Here is a 24,500-nt window from a genome sequence, read left to right as displayed (position 1 = left end):
ATGACTTCTTATTTGGGTATTTAGAAAATTCAAGTTCCACTTCAAATTTTCTCTCTTTAGAGTACACCACAATGATAGAAGAAGGAATTTGAGTTTTTACTCACCAAAACACCTCCAAACAGTGACTTAAAAAGAACTCTTAAAACTGTTTTGGACTTTATCTAGGAATAGGACCATAAAGTCTTTCAAAAATTATTTTTAAAATCATTCCTTCCCTAAGATGGAAAGCTTACCTTACTCAGTAAGACATGCTTATGGAAGACTTCCAGCCAAATACTACAACTTTTAATTTTGTCAGGTTTTTACAGATTATGACAGAAAATTTTCACTAACTTCTCTCTTCTCTCCCACTATCACAACCCCCATTCCTCCACCAATGCAGCAGCCAAAAGACTGATGCACTAAACACAGCCCTGTAAATAATAGTATGTAGGAGATTAAACTTAAGCCTAATGCTACAGTCAACCTTCAACAGCTGAGTTCTATTAATGGACACTCCTTAAAAGAAATCCTTATTGGTTACTATTTAAAACTACAACTCTATTAAAATCTTGACTGAAAGAAATTACATGTGATACATATTGCCCATCACTGCCATGACAACACCACCCAGTTCAAGTATGTATGCATCATTTACCACAATTAATCCAAAGTAAAAAAATACAAAAGGGTTCACTAATCAAATACTATCAATGACTACACAATGTGAAAGAGATGACTTAATTTATAATGGTAGGGATTATGTGTAAACTAGACTTGTAAGACTTCCAGTGCACTGAAAAGCCCAATGCTATTATTTTTTCAATCTCCTTCCTATGTGGATTTATTTAAGATCAGCATTGTAAAATTACAGCATAGTCAAGGCACTGTAAAGAACTTAATAGAAAACATCAAGGGAAAAGACAATTAACTGCTGTTTCACTTCAAGACTTCAATTTCATACACAGGACCAGAAATATGGGGAGGGTGTGTGTGGGGAACGCTGGGCTATCCATCCTTTCCAACAAGTGTGTAGGTTAGTATGCTGAATAGCAACTGCATACATGTGTGGCATTCTGTTCACTGCTGAATGTTTTCTCCTATTGAATACTTACTGCTCACCAAAGCACAGTCCTTTGAAAGTTAACACTCCAAAGTGTTCCTGCTTTCTCATTCAAATAATCTTTTGAATGAAGAAATTTTAAATTATTGACACATTAACGGAAGGCCAAACTATCTATGGGAAGTTGTCAGCTTCACACACTTACACTACTCATTGACCTTGTAACTCTTCATGTATCATATATTTCTATATCTGAACTTCCCTGTTTTAGGCTCTGTCACTGATGATGCATTAGTAACAAGAAAGAAAACAACTGGAGCAACAGATGATAGTAGAAAATGCAAAAAAAAGCCAACCCTCTCCAATATTATGCTACTTGCTTCTAAGGAAACAGGTCAGCAGGTCTGAATACAGCTCCACTTTTAATTCACATTCTAGACTAAGTAAGGAAAGCATTAATAAACTCCCGCAAGCCTTGTGCAGGTCTCAGCAACCTGTCAGGTGAAGACACATTATGCTGCTGTTGTTCTGAACATCAGATGCACATCTTTCAGTCCCATCACAGTCCTTCCCTTTAATCTAGGTGTTACTCTCTGCATTCAGGTTCACCTTGTCTGATACACCTCTGCTGCAAAAAGCATGTGTTGTTTTGCTTTAGCCTGGGTTATGGTGGGTGTGTTTTCTTCTCTTAGGAGGTGGAAGGTGAGAGAATAGCTCTTAGGTGGTAAGGTTACTAAATCCAAATCTTTTGCTTCCTGGACAAGTATGTACAGAGAAGATAGGCTTTTGTTGTAATTTTTCTTGAATGACATGGTCTTGCCAATATATCTTTCAGTGAAATTATAAAAAAATGCCCAGGACTGTTTGCAGTCCTGAATGAGCACAGTAGCCAATACAGAAGTTACCAACACCCTCACCCATACCAGCAGCTGTGAGGGATTTTTTTTTTATTTTATAATTTGAATCAAGTATTGATTGTCTTTTATGCAGCTAAGTGCTTTTCTGGCCAGACTCTATCAGCAGTTAGCACATAAACATAATAAGATTTTGTTATAGAATAAACAAAGCCAGAAATCTGCATTTTTGTACCTATTCAGAGCCTCAAGAATTGCTGACAGTCTAAAACTGTCACTCCAAGAATATATAAAGAAAAAGATGAATACAAAGAAGTGCTGGTTTAGTTTTGCCTCTTCAAGGGTAATACACACTTGACCTGGTTACGTATGTGTTTAACTACTCTAGGGATGGTGCCAAAGGTGGCTGGTGACCCCAGTCTGCCATTATGCTGGGCTTGGAAATCTTACAAGGACATGGACATGACAGACCCATATGTACCATTGCAAGAATTACAGCTGACATTTTCATCACTGACAGAAGACAAAGGTTTATGCTACTGGCTGTATATTTGTCTTGAAAACAAGATTTGTGACAGAAAGTCTGTAAAGCTACCAAAACTTTAACAAGGGCTTTCCAATTTAGAGCAATGGAAATTAGAGTGCCAGAAAAAATCAGGGTATCCTAGGCAGTCACATAAACAAACATATATATATATATATATATATATATATATATACAAAAGGTACATAAAACATTCAAATACATCTTTCTTCTGTCCCTACCCCCACCAAAGGAAAAACTTGAATCTTGTTAGTCTAGCTGTTAATGTTTCCTGTTTGAAAAAGAAGCCATAAGGTCCAGACTAATTTTTATTAATTATTTTATGCTGTGAAACCTAAACATGTGACAAGTAGAAAGTTATTTAATCAATAATGATATCATAGAACAAGTTTTGACAAGACTATGAATAAAGTAAATTGCAGTAACAGGAGAATAACTCAAAATGTCATTGCCTTTTAAGGCACAAAAGTGCCTCCAATAAAAGATCAAATGCAGGGGATAAAGTATTAACAATTACAAATCCCCAAACAGTTGTATTTAGTAAAAAATAAGGTACCGAATAATTGAAAACATACAAACAGAATAATCTGTCAAATGTGACACTGACATCTGCATCGAAATCCCTATGCAAGAAACGTGGCAACTAGTAATGCTCAAGCTCGTGTTAAAAAAGCCAATCATTCTTATTACTTTAAGTTCAGCCTTCTTGTCTTTAATCATGGTTCATTAAATTGTAGTGCACTACTAGCACAATGTAAAGTAGCTAGTCTGAGTAATTCAAAATATATAGACTCTCTCTGGAAAACACTTATAATATGGAAGACAAAATAATTTATTTCTATTCTTCAGTGCTCCATTACTTTTTAGTTTGCTTTTCATTTAAATGACACACAGCCAAACTGAAGGATAAAAAGGAAATGTCCTTTTGCAACTTTCATGAGGACATGAAGATACCAACCCAAGGATACATAACTCAGAAACAATGAAAACAAAGTGTAGGTTTTTTCCTTTTTCTAAGGAATAAGAATTTTTAGTCCTTAATTTGAAGCCTGTTAAAATAACCTTATAGGTAGGCAGGGTAGATATCCATGACTCTCCAGTAAAGAAATTACAAAAAAAAAAAAAGGTAATTTCTCCTTGATGTACCAAAATTGGTTTCCTCTGGATGCTACAACTTAATCAAATGGGGATCTTAACTATTCAACTCATTAAGATACTATCCACAGCTTTGGAAACTGTTCCGGAGCATGTGTGGAAGTTCTCTTTGATGGTTATACTGCTGCTATTGTTTAACCAAGCTGCATTATTTAGCTTAGCTAATTCACCCCCCCCAATCCCCCAACTTTTTCTTTTAACACTTTATTAGTTTCCTTCTTTATTAGTTTCCTCACTGTAGAAGCAGAAGTCAAGATGTCTTGACAAGCTCTCTAAATGTACACTGCTTGATCTTCACTGTTCCAGAGCTACATTTTATGAGAGGTTTTCCTTTTAACCGGGAAAGACCAAACTTAACAAGACGATTAATGTATATAACATTAAAAAAATAACCAGAACTGTATCTGATGCTCTTTAGTCTAGTAAAGCACAACGCACTATAAGGACATGAAGCTTTAATCTTTCTGGCACCAAAGAAAAATGGAAATGTCTCCTGGGAAATGGTACAGGGTGCCATCTTCACCAGCATTTAACAGTGACACAGAATTAGAGTTAACAGAAGTCAAAGGGACAGAGTTAAGCATAGACTGCCAGCTTAAAAGCCTCCTAGAAAACAGATGGACAAAACCCCTAAACAAACAGTGAGAACATTATCATACTTCAGTATTGCACTATGGCACAATATTTTGATGTTCCAAGAAGTGATCCTCACTGAGGTTGGCATTTGAGAACAAAATAAAATTTTCTGAAAAATCAAAACTACTATTCCTTACATGCCAAGTACACTTAGGAATGCTACAAGCTCCATACCCAGACTGACTTCTTATTTCAAACTACTTTGTGGAGGAATAAATACAACTACATGTTCATACATTAGAAAAAAAAAAAAAAAAGCAAATCCAAGATACTGTACCACTAGAAGTTACTCAAAAGAAATGGCTTCAGAAGCACTATTTCAACTATTTCAAACACCACTATTTCAACTCTATTGTTGATGACACTATGATATACTATTTTCTAAGTGCAAAATAATACCAAACAACCTCAAGAACTATTTGATTTACATGGTTTATCCAGCAGCCTATAACAGCAAGTCTCTTCCAGGTAGGCTTACATAATATATAAATTAATGGTTTTAATACTTACAAATGGATATGTTTATCCTGCAGATGCAAGGATGTGAAACTGCTCTTAATAACAGCTCAGTATTTCTCTGTCTTAAAGGCTAGAACAGATCTGTTACTTTGCAACACCAAGCTTTATGTAGTGTTCACTACATATACTTTCAAGCCTAGCAAGTCAGTCCTCTAATTAGCCAGATCTCTTCTTTCACCTTCCTGATTTCTACTGCCTAAGGTTCTATGATGCACTGCCTGCCATGAAAAATAGCTTGAAGCACAACCAGATTCTTTTTCTGCTTGATATTCCAGGAATTAAACCCTTAAAACAACATCTGCCTCTATGATATTCACAACTTCGCAGAGCCATCAACAAGGATGGCTGCCACATGTCTGAAATCACAGGCAAACGAAACAGTGGGTCTTCTTACACTCTGGAGAAAGGCAGATGCCAGCAAGGGCTCAAGAGAAGTATTACAAAAACCTCTGCTAAACTAAAGCATTCCAGTGCTGCTCTGAAGCCAAGACCTTCAAGTTACAATGCAGGGAACCCAGAAACATAAAGCATGTGCCTGGCATGGACTTAATTTCTTACTGAGAGGATATGGATTGGATCTTACCAGGGATATTAGCAACAAACCACACTTTGTGGGAGATTCTGGGATAGATCTCTACAAGCCCTTGTCAACAGCAATAAAGACTCCCCATGACACAACCTCCAAGAGCCAAAAAACCAGTAGTGCCTTCTAATGCTTTCTCATTCCATTGTCAGTATTACAGCTTTGAAGCAGCAATTCAATACCTGTGTAATAATGCATTTTGTGGTAACAGTGATAGTCTAAAACACCTCAAAGTGTACTGACAGACATGCCTGGCATCACTGAATTCAAAAGCATTCTGTTGCACCCTCTAATTAAAGAAAGTCTGATCCACCAAAATGAATGTGTCTGAAGGTGATAAAACTCTAAACAGAACAGAAAATTAAATATTCCTGCTTCACAGAAGAGCTCTATGCAGCCGGAATCAATGTCTTAAATGAGGCCTTGTCCAGGCCTTTCTCAATGGACTACTGGGACCATAACACATCCAGCAAAAAATTATTCAACCACAAGTAGCTCATGGTTGTGTTTTCTATCAGGAGATTTCTATAATTTCCTAACCACACAATGCAATTACAGATGAATTAATAACATCTCTGTGTAGGTCTTAGTGAAATTTTACTTATATCTAATGAAAACAATAAATTAGTAGATGCATTTCATGTATATGAGTATTTTTAAGAGATTTTTTTAAAAAAATAAATTATTTTACAATTCATGAGACTTTGAAGAGACCTTCTAAAATTTCTTTTATATTTTAGTACATTGCCTTTACTGTTTCTTCTTTTTAAAAAGTATTTATTTATTTATTTAAAGCCCTTTCACAGGCCTTTCAGTAATATTCCAGTACACCTTTCCTGACACAAGTCTGACTAGATTAAGTACAATCTTCCAGACCTCTGGTCAATTATTTTCAGTATTCTCTGGGGTTTTTTTAACACAGTATAGTTTTTTCCCAAGTCTTTACTGACCTTAGGCTTTTAAATCAAGCAATTCATAACTTAACATTTAATCACCCAGTGTAAAATAACTGCTTAAAAGAATGAAGATGAAGTAAAGGGAATAGTAAAAATAATGGAGTAATGGAGAAAAGAGAAAAACCGACAGTAACTCATGGGATCTTTGTAGTTTACATGTATTACACTAACACTGGCAATACATTACTAACAAAGAGCTCAAAAATCCTTTCCAACTCTCACCTAAAAGTAACATTATTCTATGTGCCTATTACCTGAACACAGGACCAGCTTTCACACTGTTTGCCAAACCAGGTTAATGCCCAGGAAAGAGCACAGCTCTGGAAGGCTACAGCAAGGCCTCCCACAGCTCCTTCTGTCCTGAGGCACATTTTATCCATGCACCAGTTCCATGTTTATGTACCCACTGTACCTACAGCCACATGCAGAGAAGCTTTTCTGTTACTGAAACAATCCTAAGATACCTGAAGCCGGGCAGAAAGGAACCATACAAGACTAAGGGTAATAAATACATTTTGAAAAAAAATAGCATGATGGCTTGTTAACACACTAAAACTAACACCTGCCCCCAGTGAATAAGCTCTTTTATAAATTAATAACCCCAGAAAATACTTCTAGACCTTTTCTCATTCACTGGATAGAAAGCTGTATTTCACTATAATAATTTTTTTTACAATTATTTCAATCTAGGTCAAAGCTGGCAGCAAGTCTTAGAACTGCCTCCCAGGGTGAATGCAGTTGCTCCTGGTTTGCTGTTAGCAGTCTATCCATAAAAACACAACCCACTATTTTGGTAATATGTCTTTTAAAATAAACTATTTTTCTGTTCATCCCACTTGCATTTTCCATTACTGAGTTGTTTGTTCCCAAAAAGACTAAAACAGGTATACGATTTGCGAAGTTTACTTGTATTTAGACAAGTAAAATCTTGCTGGACTATTCTTTTTCTTAATGTATTTAATGGATTCCATCCTCAGTAGTAGCTGCCTTTCATTATTTTGCAACTATCTTCAAATTATTTTGATTAAACTAGATTTTATTAAACCTCATACAAAGCTAGCTAGTCCAATCACCCTTTGCACACCATAAAAAAATAATAATGCAACAAAAAAATCACCACAGAAACAAATCACTGGACAAATAACAAATAAACCACTAGATAAATAATAAATAATCCAGACCTTGGGATGAAGGTTTTCAGAAATAATTTGAAGTAGTTTGTTAGCCAATACAAAAAATTTCTAACTGGAGTAATTCTGCTTTCCAATAGTCAACATAAAAATCATCACCTTGTTGTCATACTAACTGAGAAATTAATATATGCATGTGCTTCTCAAGACTCTCTTGAAAATGTTAATATAAGAAATGTGCTTCCCAATGCCAATTTTGTAAAAAATTTAAACCTTAGGATAAATATAAAAAGTACCCTATACAGAGATATGCATGAATCCCATCAGAAAACAATCCATAACATCCAACTTCTAGTTAATGTAGATCAGTACCATAGACCTCAGTCTGCAGCTTTAATAAAAGACAATCCAATGTTAGGTCATAATAGTTTTATCCTAGCTAGTCTCTAACTAACAGGATTTATTTGTTGTAACATGTTAATTTAGTGGAACAAGTTGAAAAGCTCAGCTCCCAGAACAACTAATTTAACTTCCTCTACAGGAAATATGCTTATTTGAAGGCATTGCTGGTATTTTCTGTGGAAAGAACACAAGATAACCAGAAAAGTCTATTTGCAATGCCCCTGTTATGATTGTTTGCAATGATTCTTAAGAGAGCCATACGCCAGTTTGGCACTGTAATTCAGGAAAGAAAACATTCACTTACCGCAGTGTGACTGGAAAACCTGTGGCTTGACTACCTGATTGCAGATATTGCACACTACAAGATAGAAATCATCATGAGCTGGATAATGGCCAAATAAGTGCATATCTGTGGGAAAGTTAAAAATATATACAAGAATTAGAAGTTATGCTTTAAATATCTATTAAGAAAAAAAACCTGAAAATACTGTAGGGCCATTACTGTTATAATAATTTACACAAAGCAAATGTATACATTGCTCCGTAAGAGCTTCTTACTATGTTAAAGTGATTTTTTCCCTCTTTTGAGTTTCAAGGTCCTGTACTAATGCTGCAGTCTCATCCCTCAGTCTAAGTAAGAACACAGACTGCAACACCTTTTCTTAACACTCACTGTGAAGAAGTGGAATAAGCATTTCTGTACTGGTCAAATGTTGAAACAGTAAAAGAATATTTTTTTAAAATTTCTGCCTAAAGGTCATTATAGAAAACATGTTGCATGTGTTCTATGTTACAATATTCTAAGCTTGACTATAAGTTGCTTGAAAAAGCTAGTTATAGTAACCAAGGTCAAGGATCCTACAGCTTCAAATACAGCCAGGAATGCCACGCCATATGAAATTTCTGATTCTGTGCAAATGCCCTTCCCTAGTTCTGACACCCTGCTGTTTGTCCCCAACAAATACTGTGGGAAGAGACAAAGTTGGTTAATAAGGTATTTCTTGGTGATGGTATGAGGAATTAAATGAAATCCAAAGACAGGTACAGTCAGATGATGACAGGCACTTGTCCCTCTCAGATGAAACACATAATGCATTACATGCATTCTTAAGCCATTACAAACAGAGTAAAATCGACTTAAATTACTAACTGAAGCCCTCAGAACTCTAACATTACAAGTGAGGTAACCTGTTCTACTCTTCATTGTTGTAACTTAAGAACAAGCACACACACTCATCCACCACAGCTTGGAGGACAGAAACTTCAGTCACTTCTATGCATTTCAGTGGGATCATGTCACCATACCCAGTGTTGCTAATGTATGTGTTGCTGTACTAGTAACCCCATGCCAAGCAGTGACTCCACAGATCACACTACTTCTCAGATTATAAAAATAAAAATGTTGTAAATTTCAGTGTTATTCAGAAGCATCTGAAATCTATTACAGAATTTACAAATGTAGACTGAAATATTAATCTGGTGCTTTTTAAACAGGAGGAAAACCAAGAGAACAAACATGTAAAACAACAGCTGTGATTGAAAAACATCAACAACTAAATCCTACTTTTCTAGTAAGTCACGTACTTCTAAAAAATCTTTCAAAAACTGACTCAAGCAGGTACCTCAGTTCATCAGTTCTTTACTAAAGCAATTATTTTGGCCCAAAACTACTCTCATAAGTAATTCTGCCCTGGCCTCTGGCATTGTAGGTAACATCACTGCTTATGATGGCAGTGCTTGGCATGATGAAGTGCAAAATGTCTTCAGCTCCCAAAAGGTCCAGAGGAACAGGGCATCACTCTCATGGTGATACAGGCAGTACCACAAGTAGATCCAAAGAGATTCATTCAAGAACTCTTGGGCACAAACCAGCCCCACCAACCTGTAGGTATTTCATAGTATGACATGATATGCATTGTTCCTTTATCCACTGAAAACTAAAACCCTTTCTTTCTGTTACTGCTTGTACCAGGTTATGAAATCCAGTTGAAAGGTTAACCAGACATTGACTCCTTTGCAGTGCTGGTCTTGCACTAACCAAGCCTTCAAATGCAGTACAGCCAGATGAATGCAATCAACACATTCAACCTAAATTTAAAAGAATGTTGGTGGTGAGGTATAAACTCCTTTGGTGTAATTAGTGTTAGTACTGGTGAAGCCAGAAGTGCCAAGTTAAGTTCAATCAAATCTTCCTTAATGGTAAAACAGATAAACAAAACCCTAAGCAGGCACTAAAACAGGCCTTTTTATTCTATTATTTTAATATGATAATTCAGTGACCTTAAAAAAATTATTTTACAATAGCAATTCTTATCTGGATCGTTTTGATCACAACTAATAGATTTCCATTAACAGCACTGTAAATTCCACAGAAAGGAATACTTCTTCTGGGTATGACTTGACCCAAAGTCTCAGCCTAAAAACATGCATTTAATTACAGTTATGAAATTTTTTTTTAAATGATTAAAACATCTCAAAATATTTTTTTCTGTTGTTTGAAAGGAACAGTGACAATCTTCTTATGAAAACATAGAGACTTTGCCCTTCACAAACAGAAAAGCTACAACTGTTTTCCAGTTTAAATTCCTTAAGTTAATTTAACCTTCACAGGTCTGTATCCTAACCTTTAAAACATGTCCAGCTCTGAGGTGTCTAAAGTTTGGCTGGGTCCGAGTCTGAATTTTTATGATTTCTGGCTGCAGGGAGTAACTTATAAAAAACATAAAGTATTAATACTAGCAAAAAGCATTGAAGGACATAGGTGGGAAAAGGAATCAGGTTAATTCACAGGATCACAAAACCATCTATCTTTTCATCAGGCACTGCGAAGGAGCCAGAGCAATGAAGGAAAAGTCCCGTGAGCTTGCTCCACTCCCCTGGCAAACACCACTGCACCTAACAGATAAACAGCACCATTTGAGGGTGGGTTTTTTTCATACTCCATGTGGGTTGATATACAAAGAAACTGCACAGACATGTAGGAGAACACACCAAAATGCTGCTGTGAGACACACAGCATCAAAAGGATGCACAGATGCAGAGTAATGACATCCTGAAGCAGCATTTTGGAAGTTTTTTCATTTTGCAGGTGCCTAGAAATAGCCCAGTGGAGGTGCAGGTGTCCATTGTAAATGTGAATCTTCTGTATGAAGTTATCAACCCCTTCTCAAAAGTCCACTTAAAATAATCCAAGAATCTCAAGGATACAAGACTGCAGGTTGAAAATAAGATCACAGCATACAAATATACTGTTATTATTGAATCAGAATAGATTAAAAACTTTAATTAAACACTGTATTTCAGGCTTTTAAGATTCCTTAAAACTCTCACTATGCAAGTTTTTAAGAAAATAAAATTCTGTAAGTCCAAGCAGGTTTAACTACCTCTCTTAGTTTATTCATGTTAACCAGATTGGCACAAATCTGGCTTCATGATTAAATTCATTATTTGTAATGATATATAAATTACTTTTCAATTGAAATAGCACAACATATCAATATTGACTCACTACAAAGTCCAGCTGGGAATACACTTTATTAGATGCAATAGTACTACAAACGCAATCCAGATCAGAGAATGTACAATGAATAAAACAAGGAACATTTGAAATTTAAAATAAAGTAGAAAAGATTAACAGCTATCTATCTTTTCACACAGATTTTTCTGTTTTTAATAAGAACAATTCAATGCTACCATGTTCTACTCAAAATAACCAAGACTGAAAGATTATTTTAGACACTGGTATCATTCTTAGATCAGATTGCAGCCATTTGACAAGTTAGACCTTCTGTGTGCAACAAAAAAAGACAATGGCCTCTCCAAACAAAAAACTGTTTCTAAAGGCAATAATCACATTTTCCTGACTGCTTAGTCAGAAAAAAAATCGTTAAAAGCTGTTCAGAAAACATTACTTTTGGGGAAGAAAACATGTCTCTAAAGTCAGCCCAGGAAAGACTTTTTCATTGAAAAAGAGGCAAGACCACTGAAAAAGACAGGCGATAATAATTGAGTAAGGTGAGAGACTATCAAATGGTACAGAAATAATTATCAAGGTTCAAAAAGAAAAAGGAAGGACAGAAAAGCAACTGTAAAGAGTATTTATTTTCTACCGAAAACTGCCTACCCCCTAAAAGTGAAACAAAGTGACCACAGTGTGCACGACTCACCACGCTCTGGCTCAGCCCTCCCTCCCACAAAGTAAAAGCACCCCATAGCCCCCATCACAATTGCCCCACTTTACTGGAATATACTTCCAGCAGATTCAAAGTAGACTCTTGATGGCAAGAAGAAGTGGCAACTTACTTTTCAGTACCCACAGACTTTCCAAAACGGCCATGCACACATACCTCACTCCTTGCAGTGCTGAACTGTCATCCCCTCAAAATGAACCACAACTGCCCCTTGATACAATACAATGACAAAAGCCAGCTTGAAAATGAGCTACTGAACTAACAGGATTCAAAAGCGGCCCATATCATGGGAAAGATATTCTATATAGGTGGAAATCTGAGACAGTGAATGCTGCCTGTTCAAAATTACTTTCATAGATTAAAATCTTAAATTATTACTTTGTGTATACTTTGCTATGGCACTCGAAAAATGAATGCAACTTTCTCCTGTAGGTGTTATATTACTAAAATTTGCAAATAAAAAGAGAGCTGTAGCCATATGACATAGTTTTGAAAGACATCAATTTGGTGAAATGTGCATTAAGAACACAAATACCATAGAAAAATAGAAAGTGTTGTTTCTGCAAATTGTGACACAAACACAAAAATGCAGGTGTCAGATATGATTTTTTATCTTCTCCAATAACACACAGAAAGGAATTATTTTTAGTAACAATCCAAGGCAGATGACTTACATGAAGCTCCTTCTCTATTATTATATAATTCATAATAATTTACATCCCACTGTATAATAAAACACAAGCTAGAAGTAATCTAAAACATTCTTTCATTGCGGAATTAAGGTTGTTAAACAGTAAGACCTCACAGTATTGCGTGGGAAATCAAGTTTTAATGATGATCTTTTGCTATAAATTATACACACTTTAAATGTTCACTTATATATCTGTTGCTCCACTAAATATACCCACAAAGCCTGCTTTGAAAAATATTAGTGATGTTTATGTGCCAAAAGAGGAAAGGGGAGTAAGGAGGGGAAGATAAAGCTATTCAAGACACACTGATGACTGGCTTAAAACTAAAAAGGAAAAGCTAAAAAAAAAAAAAAAAAAGCCATGGCAAAAATGGGAATGGATAAAACAGAATACATGTGGTTTCTCCAGCTCCTAGAGCTACATATTTTTAAACTCTATGTCTAGAATTGTGCCTAATATTTCCCTCTTGTTCCACAGAAGCGACAAATCTGTACATCATTCAAGAACTGGTGTAAAGTACAAAATCTTTCAGTGCAGCAGATTACTTAAAAAACTAAGTAATTTGAATGGTGAATTGAAACTTGAAACTGAAACAATAAAAAGACAATCTTCAGGGCATTATTCAGACAGCAGTTAAACACACTTGCATAGACAGGTTGGTCTTATCATAGAAATAAATGTCACACTCTTTCCATTTAACATGAGCTTATTCTCCCCCGAGTGCAGTTTTCCTTTCTTACACAAAAACCAGTAAGTCACTTCAGTAATTAGTTCACCAGAATAAATTGCATTTTACCCCTGAAAATGTCAGTCACAGTTGCAAATTAATCCCAGAATGATTTAAGCTGCAAGAGATCACTGGATCTCATTTACTTCAAGATCCTGCTGAAATGGTGGCTAACTTCAGGGTCAGAGCCACAAAGTAATGCTCAAGATCATTTTCTGATGGAAAAATGCAGGTCGTGGTTAAAGTAATCATGAAGTTGAGGACAAAATAAAATTAAAATATTCATGACAGAACTAACACAGGACCAAAAACAACTGTCTTAAGTCCTGACTGATGCTCTTCAGGTCCTAATACAAAGAACTTAAGTTTCTGCATGATAAAAAGTCAAATGAGAAAGAAAATCAATGAGAAGAAAACAGAAATACTGGCCTTCTCAGGATCAGCAACAATAAATGAAACATGATCGTCATAAAGGAAAAAAAATGTAGGGAAAAAGCAGCAAATAGACTTAAGTGTCAGTGTGGTAAAGAGTTAAGGTCATGACACCTTTAAACCAGTCCAGTATGGTTGAATGGTATGCTGCCTCCCAGGTTAGAGCAATCATGAGGACAGTGGCAATCCTGAAGAATGCTGGGAATAGTTTATTAATTATAGTGTAAACAATAAATACCACCCCAGTGACGCAGAAAGACTTTGTACTCCACGGCCTTATCTAGGCATAATGAAATGGTACCAAAGATGGAAATGGTGCCTTCTCTTCCCAAAGAGCCATACTAAAAGAAAAAAACCCAAAAATTCGTAAGTGGGAACCAGTGATCTAAACAAATATTGTGGATTAACCATATCGGCATATCTTTTGTAACAACCATTGTTTGGAAGGGATTATAAAGTAAACCAGGCAACACTGACATTACTGTTTTGCATGACTACATATCAATAAAGAGAAGAATGAAATAAGCACAGGAAAATGTGACAATGTTGTTCTTCCATAATTTTGAAGGCTTTTATATAAATTCTATGTAGGCTAAGGTCTAAGGTAATTTGGCAATAGAGGATCAGAATTGCCTGGGCTACCAGATTAACATATCACAAGAATACTGGAAAACATAAAACTCACACGTTAAAAAGTATTCTGCATACCTGTGACACCAAAAAAAATCTCCATTTTTCATGTCAGCTTATCAGGGTGAGGACAATAAAACCAATATTTGTAATTTAAATGGACATCACTCAATTACAGTATCTAGTTTTCAGTAAGGTAAGTGTAATCATAATGTAAGAACATGAGGCAATTGTAACAACTCCAGTACCAGCTACAAAATCATTTATTGTTCTTCCATTTTTCTTTAATTACTAGATTGTACTTCAGGGTAATTATCTAAAGGAGCTTCTTCCTCAGGAACTTGGATTTTGAATTGCCTTCTATTTTACATACAATAACATATATCAGGTACTGTAGCAACTGCTTATGAAGTTTGTATTATAAAACTGTACAGTCAATACCCAGAAGAAAATCCTGCTATATTGTAAAATAGATATCAAGTAAGCATATTAAGAACCAAAGATATAAACAAATAAAAAAACCAAACAAAAATCCAAAAACAAAATAAATTTTCCACAAATCAGTTACGAAATACCCCTCAAATCTAGGTGAGCAAAATACAAGGAAGAAACAGGCTTTTAATGCATTCAAAATCAAACTAGAAGAGTAATGTAAATGTAAACAGTATCTTCAAACAACAGGTTAACATTTAGATCTATCTGGCTTTTGGGATTTAAGGAGATATGTGCTACCAAATATCTCTATTTTCTCAACCAGATGCACTTAGTCTAATTAAAGGTATCACCTTCAGCTACAAATTTCATCTTGCTTATGTCTGGAAATCTTCAGGACAGCAATAGTATTATCCAATGACAGCAGAAATTAAATTACTGAGGGCAAGGAAAAAAGGACACATTATTTATAAGGATCCAGACCATGTACTTCATATCCAGAAGAAGAGGTGACATTCCATCTATGTAACATATAGTGTAACTGTCATCTGCAACTTAACTACAATAATTCATAGAAATACACAGTGTTTCAGCTTTTGATTTTTCTGCATGAAGATGATTAAGCTTTCTGATACATAGCCAAATAAACTAAACAGGTTTGAAAACATCATGAACATACTGATCCTGCAGAAACAGTAAGATAAAGCTCTGGAGATACCAAATGCTGGTTGACAAAGAATCAAAATAATTTAACAATCCATCTGTAAACTTCACAACAGTATCTTTGTACTACATATCATCTTTAGAGTGAGTCAGAGTGAGTACTAAAGTACTTATTTTTCCCCATTTCCCTCATAGCTTCAATGATTTTATATTAAGTGAACAAATATAAGTGGTCTAAAAAATGAAGTTTGAAAGGAAAATAACTTCTTTGACATTTACTGATATTTTCTTTTTTTTTTTTTTTTTTTAAGGAAATGTTGAATATACCATGTCAGTGACTACTAGTAGTCATATTAGGGATTACTGAATTTGGAGCAAAAAGAAATGTTTTAAATTCAATTATTTTGCAATATTTTTACTAATTCCAACATTTGGAGTGCTAGTAAAGAAATACTACAAGGATAGCTGGTTTTCTTCTTTCATTTTCTTCAATGCACACTAAGAAGATGCACACTACAATGCAGTAAAACAGTCCTAGGAAGAAAAAAACACAAAAACCCCTTCATTCCTATTTCTTCTGTGCAGACTGCCATGAAACAGACTTTAATCCTCCAAGTGGTGTTTCCTTCATAAACACTCAGCAAGACACAACTGGCACTCACACACTCGCCTGCAAAGCTGTATTATCTTCTGCAGAAGAGTGACTCTGGTTTAAGGCAGTACAACTGGACTGAAGGAGAGAGCTGGCTTAATTCCTGGCTCCCAAACAACATTCTTGCATGACCCTGATTAGATTTTTCTGTGCCTCAGTATCCCATCTCTAAAATCAGGATAATATGCTCTTTGTCTGCCCTGCCTGTTTAGATTGCAGCCTTTCAGTATTCTCTTACTATTTGTCCATACACTGGGACCACAATGGGGCCCTTCATTTTGGCTGGGACCTCACTATGACAATAGAACAAGCAACTAATAGGATAACTTGCAGTGTGTTTTAGAAGCACTGTGTGACAATCTTGGCAGAAATTCTGTTTTTTTGATAAAGGACATAAGTTATTAAGAATTAAAGAAAGTCTTATAAAAATGAATTTTTCACACCTTCCTAGGCCACCTCATTAGTAACATTATTATTATTATTGAAAATAAAATAGCATTATCAGAAAAATATCTCTCAGAAAATGACCAATTTTTATAGTAGGGAAAATGATGAGTAAATGAGCAAATAAACACTGAGAAAAATAAAATATTTAATCTCACTTATGTAATTTTACAAAATGCTAAGAACTTCATTGATCATCACTTCTCCCTATAAAAAGAGCCAAGGCCAAAAGCATCTTTTAATTTAACTCTCTTCTCACACAAGATAGAAAGTGTCTGCTCATTCTTAATCAACAGTTGCATATTAAATGGAAATATATTGTCTAAACATACAGTCTAAAAGGACACAAAGCATTCTTATGCCAATTCTCTGAGCTTTCTCAGTATTGCCTCCTACACCTATAACAGCATCTCTTTTCAGGAATATTGCCTCTCATGTAACTCAACTCTCTGAAGAAACTTACTTTCAGATAGATTTTTAGTAACAATCTTTTTTCTACACACAGTTTCAAATGAAATTGATTTAGTTCTTTCTTGTAGGCATACAGATCAAGCTACTGCTTAAAGTGTTCAGCTGTGGGGTTTTTTCAGTTAGAGGACTTTATGCCAAGGAAAAAATACATGAAAAAAATTATTAATGAATAACAGGAGGTGAAAATATGAATGAGAAACTTTCTAACCAAAGTTCAAACATACAAAATATCTACCCAGGGCCACTTGGACAAAACTGTAAAATAATTCCCACAAATTGAAGAACAGCCTATAGTTCCACTATCACACAACTCCAGAAAACAGCTCTCATTCTAAAAATTTTTGTCTCAAGGGAATAATTATCTTTGCAAGTGCAATCAGTCAAATCAGATTTGTACTGTCTGAAAAAGCATATATACATCAGCTATTACACTGAGATTTATATTATACACTTTCATGCACACCACAAACATTTCCCAGGATAGGAATATGAATATGCTCCTATTGGTTCAAGTTGCCTACAAACAGGTCAGGCAATGCAGCACTCTGTGCTGGTACAGCAGTCTTGTCCTTATTGCAGGAGGTAAAAGCACAGTTTTGCTGGACTAACAGCCCATGACAAGAGCCTGCTGCACACCTCAGAGAATGTTCTTACCTCTAACACACACAACCCTTAAAGAATATGGTCATGAAGGGCTCAGGTCAATACAAGTCTGTATGCCACTAAAGTCTCCATCAAGTCTTCACTACAAACACATTAAAGAATATATATACACGGCATTCAGAGGTATTCTATTCCTTCCACCTCCCTCCTTCCTCCAGAAGTGTCACTAACACTTCCTCAAAAGTACAGGATCAACCACAATTTTAAGTCACAAAACAAAGCTTTGCAGTTAAAGTGACCACCCTATAAAGGAGCAAATTCCGCTATCAAGACAAGATAATGAAATTTGCTGCCATTAAATGAAAGTAAAAATCATCAAGCAAAAAAAGGCCTTAAGAAACTTGTGGAGATTTTATCAACTAAAGAATGAGCAGAAGAAACTTTAAGTATTTTCCCTCTGAAACATCAAGATAGCTCTGAAGACCTTAAAAATATTTACAAGGCAAGTCTAAAGTAACCTGCCAATCTAGTAGTACTGAAGAAGCAAAAGAAAGAAATTAAAAGCAATGGAAGACACACTTACTACTTGTATCTGTCATCAACTTGTTATGTTGCACAGTACCTACTCCTGAGACAAATCATTGGTTTAATACTGTCACTCAAAGGCATACATGCTAATATAATAAAAGGTATTACTGGGGGTTCTTTCCTTTTAATGAAAGAAAGAAGCAGTTTATTAGCTCTATCACATTATTGTTGTGTTTCAATTTCTGCTACACTGAATACTGCATATATGCAATACTCACTATCTAACAACAAAAAAAATGCAACAGTTTCATTTTTGTGTTTTCAAACAGAGACTTGGGAAAGCTTCGGATGTCTCTGGAGCTGTTTTGTTTGTTTCCTGGAGAGGAGAAAAAGGTGACTTTTGTGAAATAAAACTACTCAAAATATGGAAAGATAACAGTTTTTCCTAATTTTAATCTTAAATACACAACTACTACAAGGAACTTTCCAGCTCACTGTTCTTCACAACAGTAGATCATTTTCCACTACTTGAGAGCAGCAATGACTTACTAGTCTGTACTTGATTGGTACTTCTAGGGGAAAAGTACCACTAAGTAGCATTTCTTCTTCAAATACCATAAAGCAGCATTTCTAAGTCTTGAGAATCCCTTCTCTTTAAAGGAAGACCACTGATGATCAAGCATGAGTAGGCTGAGTTGAGATGCGCTACACTGAGGTAAAAATAAAAATGTATGAGATTCATTTGACCAGGAAGGTAGTGAGGCTCCTTCTCAGTGCAAAGCCTGAGTTACCGGTACACTGCAGCTTCATTGCTGTTGACACCTGACTGAAATTAGGATATGAAAGGCTCAGACATTTTTACTAGGCTGCAAAGAACATCCCAAGAACACAGACAAAGCAAATTTCACCAAGACTGAACAAGCTGCTGAAAATGGCTCTGCTCAGTGACTGTCTCAGGTTCTTGGCACAAATATGTAAATGGTGGGCAAAAGCCTTTGCTGACATGACCAGCTCCTGGAGTGATGCCTTCACCTCCACCCAGCTTCCCGCATCAATCTCACCCACCCAACAGCTCGCTGACACGAGCAGACCACTTAACACCTCTTATGCTGCAGTCTGATGCCTGTCAACTTTGCTTAGAAGCAATCTCCCTTCCAGCATTATACTTTTCTGAGGATTTGGGTGTAGAAAAGCAATTGTTCATTTATTTCTGAGGACTGGGGTGCATGGAAGCAGTTGCTAATTTATGTCATCCAGTATTGAGAGTGTTGTGCTAGCTCTTCAACAACTAAGAAATATCAACCAACAACTACTGTTTACAGACTGATTCTTCATGTGTTTAGAATCCACATTTTTTTCTTCAAGTTGGCTGTGCCCCCTAGCACTCCATGATTTATCTAATTGTAGTGTCATTGGAACAAGACTTTTCCTAGATAAAGTTCAAGACACAGCTTTTCAGAGACACTCCATTCTCTGGCACATATCTGGCTTTAGCAGTGCCTTGAATTGACAAAAGAAAAAGGAGATAGAGGAGCAAAAATACACTGCCTTGTCTCATGGATTTCAAGTACACTCCAGCTCATAAAGCAATAAAAAGTCATCACAATGCATGGACAGAGAACACTTTGGAGACTTTCTCACCAAACCCACTTAACAAAAATATCTTCTCCATTATCCTAAGGAACAAAACATACCCCCATTTACTTTAACAGTAAAGGTCCTTGGAGGGCTGTTACTAATTACTGCATAATCCAACAGACTATCCAAACAGGATAGTGGACAAAGAAGGAGCCAAACCCTGCATTCCTTCTTCCCCTATGGGGAAAGCTTTTAGACAAATTTCTTGACTTCTTAGTGTCTTCCCCTGTAAATCAAGAGCAATTACGTACATTTGTAACTTATAATTAAACACTTCCAAATTTAAGAATGAAAAGCATCACACAAGAAAAGAAGTATAACCATTATTATGCACATTTGAATAAATGCTAACAACTCATCTGCAACTTTATGTGATAATTACAATGGCATAAGTGACAGCTAATTCCTAGCACAGCATTTCATCTGGAAAAATACAACTGGTATTACTACTTTTCTAAAAGACTGAATTCAACAAAATTCAGCTTCTGAAAAAAAAAAAAACCCAACTGATAGTAGCCTGAATATGGTACAGCAGCCATGTAAGTGAACATCTGTCCACTAAAAATTATTTGCCTGTTCTCCAAGCTGCAGAGAAGAAGCAAACTCTGGAGCTGCTTGCATGAGCTGAAACTGCTTCAGTGTGAAAAGGTACATGCACATTTTGAGGAATGTAACACATCTCAGCACATGGACTGCACTGTGTATGCTGTTGCAGCACCAGAGCTGTACAAAGTACCAGCCTCAGGAATCTTGCCAGCAGTTTGGTGAGAGATTAATGTGGTGCATGGATTAAAAGAAAGGCAATGAAGGCTAATATAACATGAAACAGAATAATTATTCTAATCAAAAGAATCTGTGAAATTCTTTGTTAAGGAGTCCAAATACCCAAGTATAGAAAAAACTAACACTGACACTAACTAGCACTAACACGCTACTCAGCACAACACATAGAAAGACCATATACATCTGTAAAGTGCATTTTTGGAGTATCATTCACAGAACCTCCACATTAGTGATGTGCACTTCAACAATCTTGTCCGGGATAGACATGTGAGCTTTGTTGAACTGTGTGTCTGAATGGCAGACACAACATGTTAATGTAAACTCCCTGGTAATGAAGCTTCTGTGAATAATCTATCCAACTACTCTGCAGTTAAATACCATCCAAGATGATAATAAATATTTTTTCATCATAGAAAGCCTCTGCCTAAGGAGAACTCTTAAGTACCAAATACACTTTCTTCCAGAGTGTTAAAATACAAAGCACCTTCAAAGCCTCTTAAATTAGTTTCATACCGCACTTGTTATTTTAAGTCTCCATGTTCAAGTGCAGTATGTTATTTGATATCTAAAATGTGGTCATTTGACTCTGTTTAAAACTTGTCTCTCAATTTCAAGCATTAAAGAGTAAAGAATCCTTGTAGTTTATAAAACTGGACTCTTTTTATTTTGATTATAACAACATGTTTCTGCAATGCAAAAAGCCTGCAAGAACAGTGAGAAAGGAGAAGCACATCCTCTGAGTAAGTTTCTAGAATACATAGTTACTGCATAGTTACATGATGATACAATAGAATTAAGGCAGTATGCACACCTTACATAGACATTTCTTTATTGATTTAGTATCTGAAAAATAATTTTATAGCTTTATTAGTCTACCTATATTTGCAATACTTGAAGGATACTTGCAACAGCATTTTGCAAACTACCAAAAATCTTATAATATTACATTTTTTTCAACATTTTTCATGGTTTCATGTAAGTGAAAAAGAGTTGTCTTTTTCTTCCTGATTCTTTCATCCTAAACTCTTCATAAACACAAATTAAAACTTGCTAATGTCTACTGTGCTATTCTTTCATCATTTAAGTGAAAGCAGTTTATTTTTCTTGCACCACCTGAATTTTACAGCTAACACAGTCATCACCTATTAAATTTAAGAGCAATACACTAATGCTTTCAGTAGAAAACACAGACATAACTAAGATTTAACCCTGGATGCAAAATTTTTGTCTAAATCTCCACATAATTAAAGTGGGAATACTAAGTTTCATCTCGGTATTATATTTTACAGCAAGGAGAATATTGCAACTATTTACCACTTACAGTTTAGTTGCTGACCACTTGGCCATTCACAATTAACTTATTTTGATTTAGTATCAACAGGGTAGCTACCAGAAATTAACAGATGACTCTTCTTGTCAAAGAAAGGAGAAAAAAAAAAAGAGCAATCATGAAAAAGAAATTATAATACCATAAAAATCACTAGTAATCATTCATGCACAGTTAATTATCAAAACATGCCCAATTCTTATTAAAATAACACACTCACAGATAGCTCACAATCAGTGTTTACATTCCAAGTGCTTTACAACTGCATGTTTCAATAACCTTACAAGGACTCATTCATCTGTGCAAACAGAGCATTACAAAATATCAAACTTATTGCAAAACCTCTGATGAAATTGTGTATAAAATCATCTCTACTAAAATTTCACCAAAATAATATGCTATATTAAAAAAAACCCAAAAAACCAAAAAACTAAAGCATTCCTTCCAGGTGAATATTTCTTCATTGCAAAAAAAAAAAGAAAAAAAAAGGAAAAAATTCAAATAATACAGCACTATTTTTTCCAGTTCTATTGTCAACTGTTATTTCACACACTTGAATTGCATTTCACTTTATTAAAAGTTAGAGAACAAAGTACATTTCAATGACTGGATTACTGTGTTATCACCATGACATCTGCATACAAGAATATAAGGATCTCCTCAGGTCACATGCACGGATTTGTCTGCATGGCTCCCAGTTACATTCAGAAGACTTCAAGATTCTACGAACTCCAGACTTACATAAAAAAGGAATGTTCCCATTTTCAAAACAGTCAATATTCTGAAATATTAAGAAAGATTTGGGACACATAAGGTGAGCAAGATCATTCATGATGGGAGCTGTGCTGCTGTTAATGAAAACTTTGCCCTTTATCTGCCCATACAGAGTGCTGAACACACATACCAAAGGAACTGTAAGCAGTCAGTAGCCCAGACACATCAAAACTCAGGACACTTTAAGCAAACAAAACCTTAATCATTTACCACACTTCTTGACTCCTTCAAACAGATTCTGATGATTTGCAAGCTCCCATCGTCTTCACATTACGCATATCTGAAGCACTAACACAAAGCAAATTAGGCAAGAGGTCACAGTACTAGGCAGGACACAGCCCCTGAAACTTCAGATGATACATTCTCACACACTGCCACTGTACAAATTCCCCCTGGCTCCTCTTGCCCATTCTACTCCATGGTAATTTCCACTCCCCTCTAGCCCCCTCCAACCTTTCATTTGCTCAAATCCCTCTAACTAAAACAAAGCTATGACCAAAAAAAAAAAAAAAAAAAAAAGCCAGGAGCAACTCAAAACTATGTAAAAGAAGATATTACGTACAACCCAACAAGCAAGTTCCTTGCTGCAACATGTCTCTCTGAATGAACCAACTCCATAGGAGCACTCTGAGTCAACTTACTTTTTTAAAAAGAAAATAATTAATTAACTGATACCTGTTAAACAGAATGAAAGTCTCCTTCAAGCTATGTAAGACACAGTAGCATCAAATTGCTACTGCACCAACTCCTTTGATCTAAACACAAATTTTGAAGAAAAAGAACCCCACATTTCAAAGTTATCTGAGGTTTCAGTACACAGGTTACTGGAGTGAAGTACACAGATATTCCTGTATACATTGAATACTCCCAAGGCAAGCTTTGCCCGTGCTGTCTGACAAGAGACTTGGATTTTGCTAAGTACCTATATTTGGTTGACTGCAAGAACATCAAATTTTATAAACAATTAAACAAAACAAGAACAATAAGAAATAAAGTACACATATTCTGATGACAAAATCTCTTCTGTAAGACAGTCCTTAAGACAGACACTTTCTGAGGAGACCAAAAAGCAGCTTTCTCTCCTCAGATAAAGGAAAATTAAAACTTAACTTGACAGCACCAAAAGCTGCAAAGCTGTGGCTAGTCAGTCTCCAAATTCCCACATACATGCCTGGTCCTCCATCACCTTTCATAAAAATATCAGTGGTAAGGAGGATGTAGCTCCCATGCAGATACAACTAGCTATGCTGTGTAAATAACAAGATCTATGTCTAAGGTGAATATTGTTGAAAACATGCCATGTGTTGTAATTATATATAGCAATTTATTTATTTTTATTCACCTCAGCCTCACACAATCTCCATATGCATTTAACCACAGTACTCCAGCAACACAACCAGAGATTTATCTTATATATCTGGAGCTAGTCACTTGGCCTCTCCATGTTCCTGTTTCTCCACCTGTGATGCTTCACAGAAAGCTTGAGAGGCTTAGTTTATTATGCAGCCTGCCAAGTGCTTTAGAGAAGCATGTTACTAAAGCATTAAAACTGAATTCTGAAAGAGTAAATACCTTGATTCTGAAAGAGTAAATCATTAACCAAACCAAAATGTAACCAACAATATCCTTAAAAGGTGGCTGCACTTTTAAAATACAGAAGTATCATGCTTACTTTATTTGCCTTTATAGAAAA

At 35.6% G+C, this 24,500-nt stretch overlaps 1 protein-coding gene across 4 annotated transcripts in view; it reads right to left on the bottom strand.

Moving 5' to 3' along the window:
- Window positions 1–24,500, bottom strand: part of ATXN7L1 (ataxin 7 like 1) — a 111,527-nt gene that overhangs the window by 68,155 nt on the left and 18,872 nt on the right. For 2 of the 4 annotated variants that reach the window (XM_021534671.3, XM_021534672.3), the window contains exon 3: window positions 8,126–8,230. The exons of 1 other annotated variant lie outside the window; for it this stretch is intronic. In XM_021534671.3, coding sequence (XP_021390346.1) covers window positions 8,126–8,230 — 105 coding nt within the window. Of the gene's footprint in view, window positions 1–8,125; window positions 8,231–16,257; window positions 16,316–24,500 lie in introns of those variants that run through there. One more of the 4 variants, XM_021534675.3, reaches the window with a different exon arrangement.

This window comes from Lonchura striata, chromosome 5 (assembly GCF_046129695.1).
Source record: "Lonchura striata isolate bLonStr1 chromosome 5, bLonStr1.mat, whole genome shotgun sequence".
NCBI classification, from domain to species: domain Eukaryota; kingdom Metazoa; phylum Chordata; class Aves; order Passeriformes; family Estrildidae; genus Lonchura; species Lonchura striata.
Note: the sequence above shows the minus strand (reverse complement) of the source record. Positions and strands in the feature narration are given on the sequence as shown.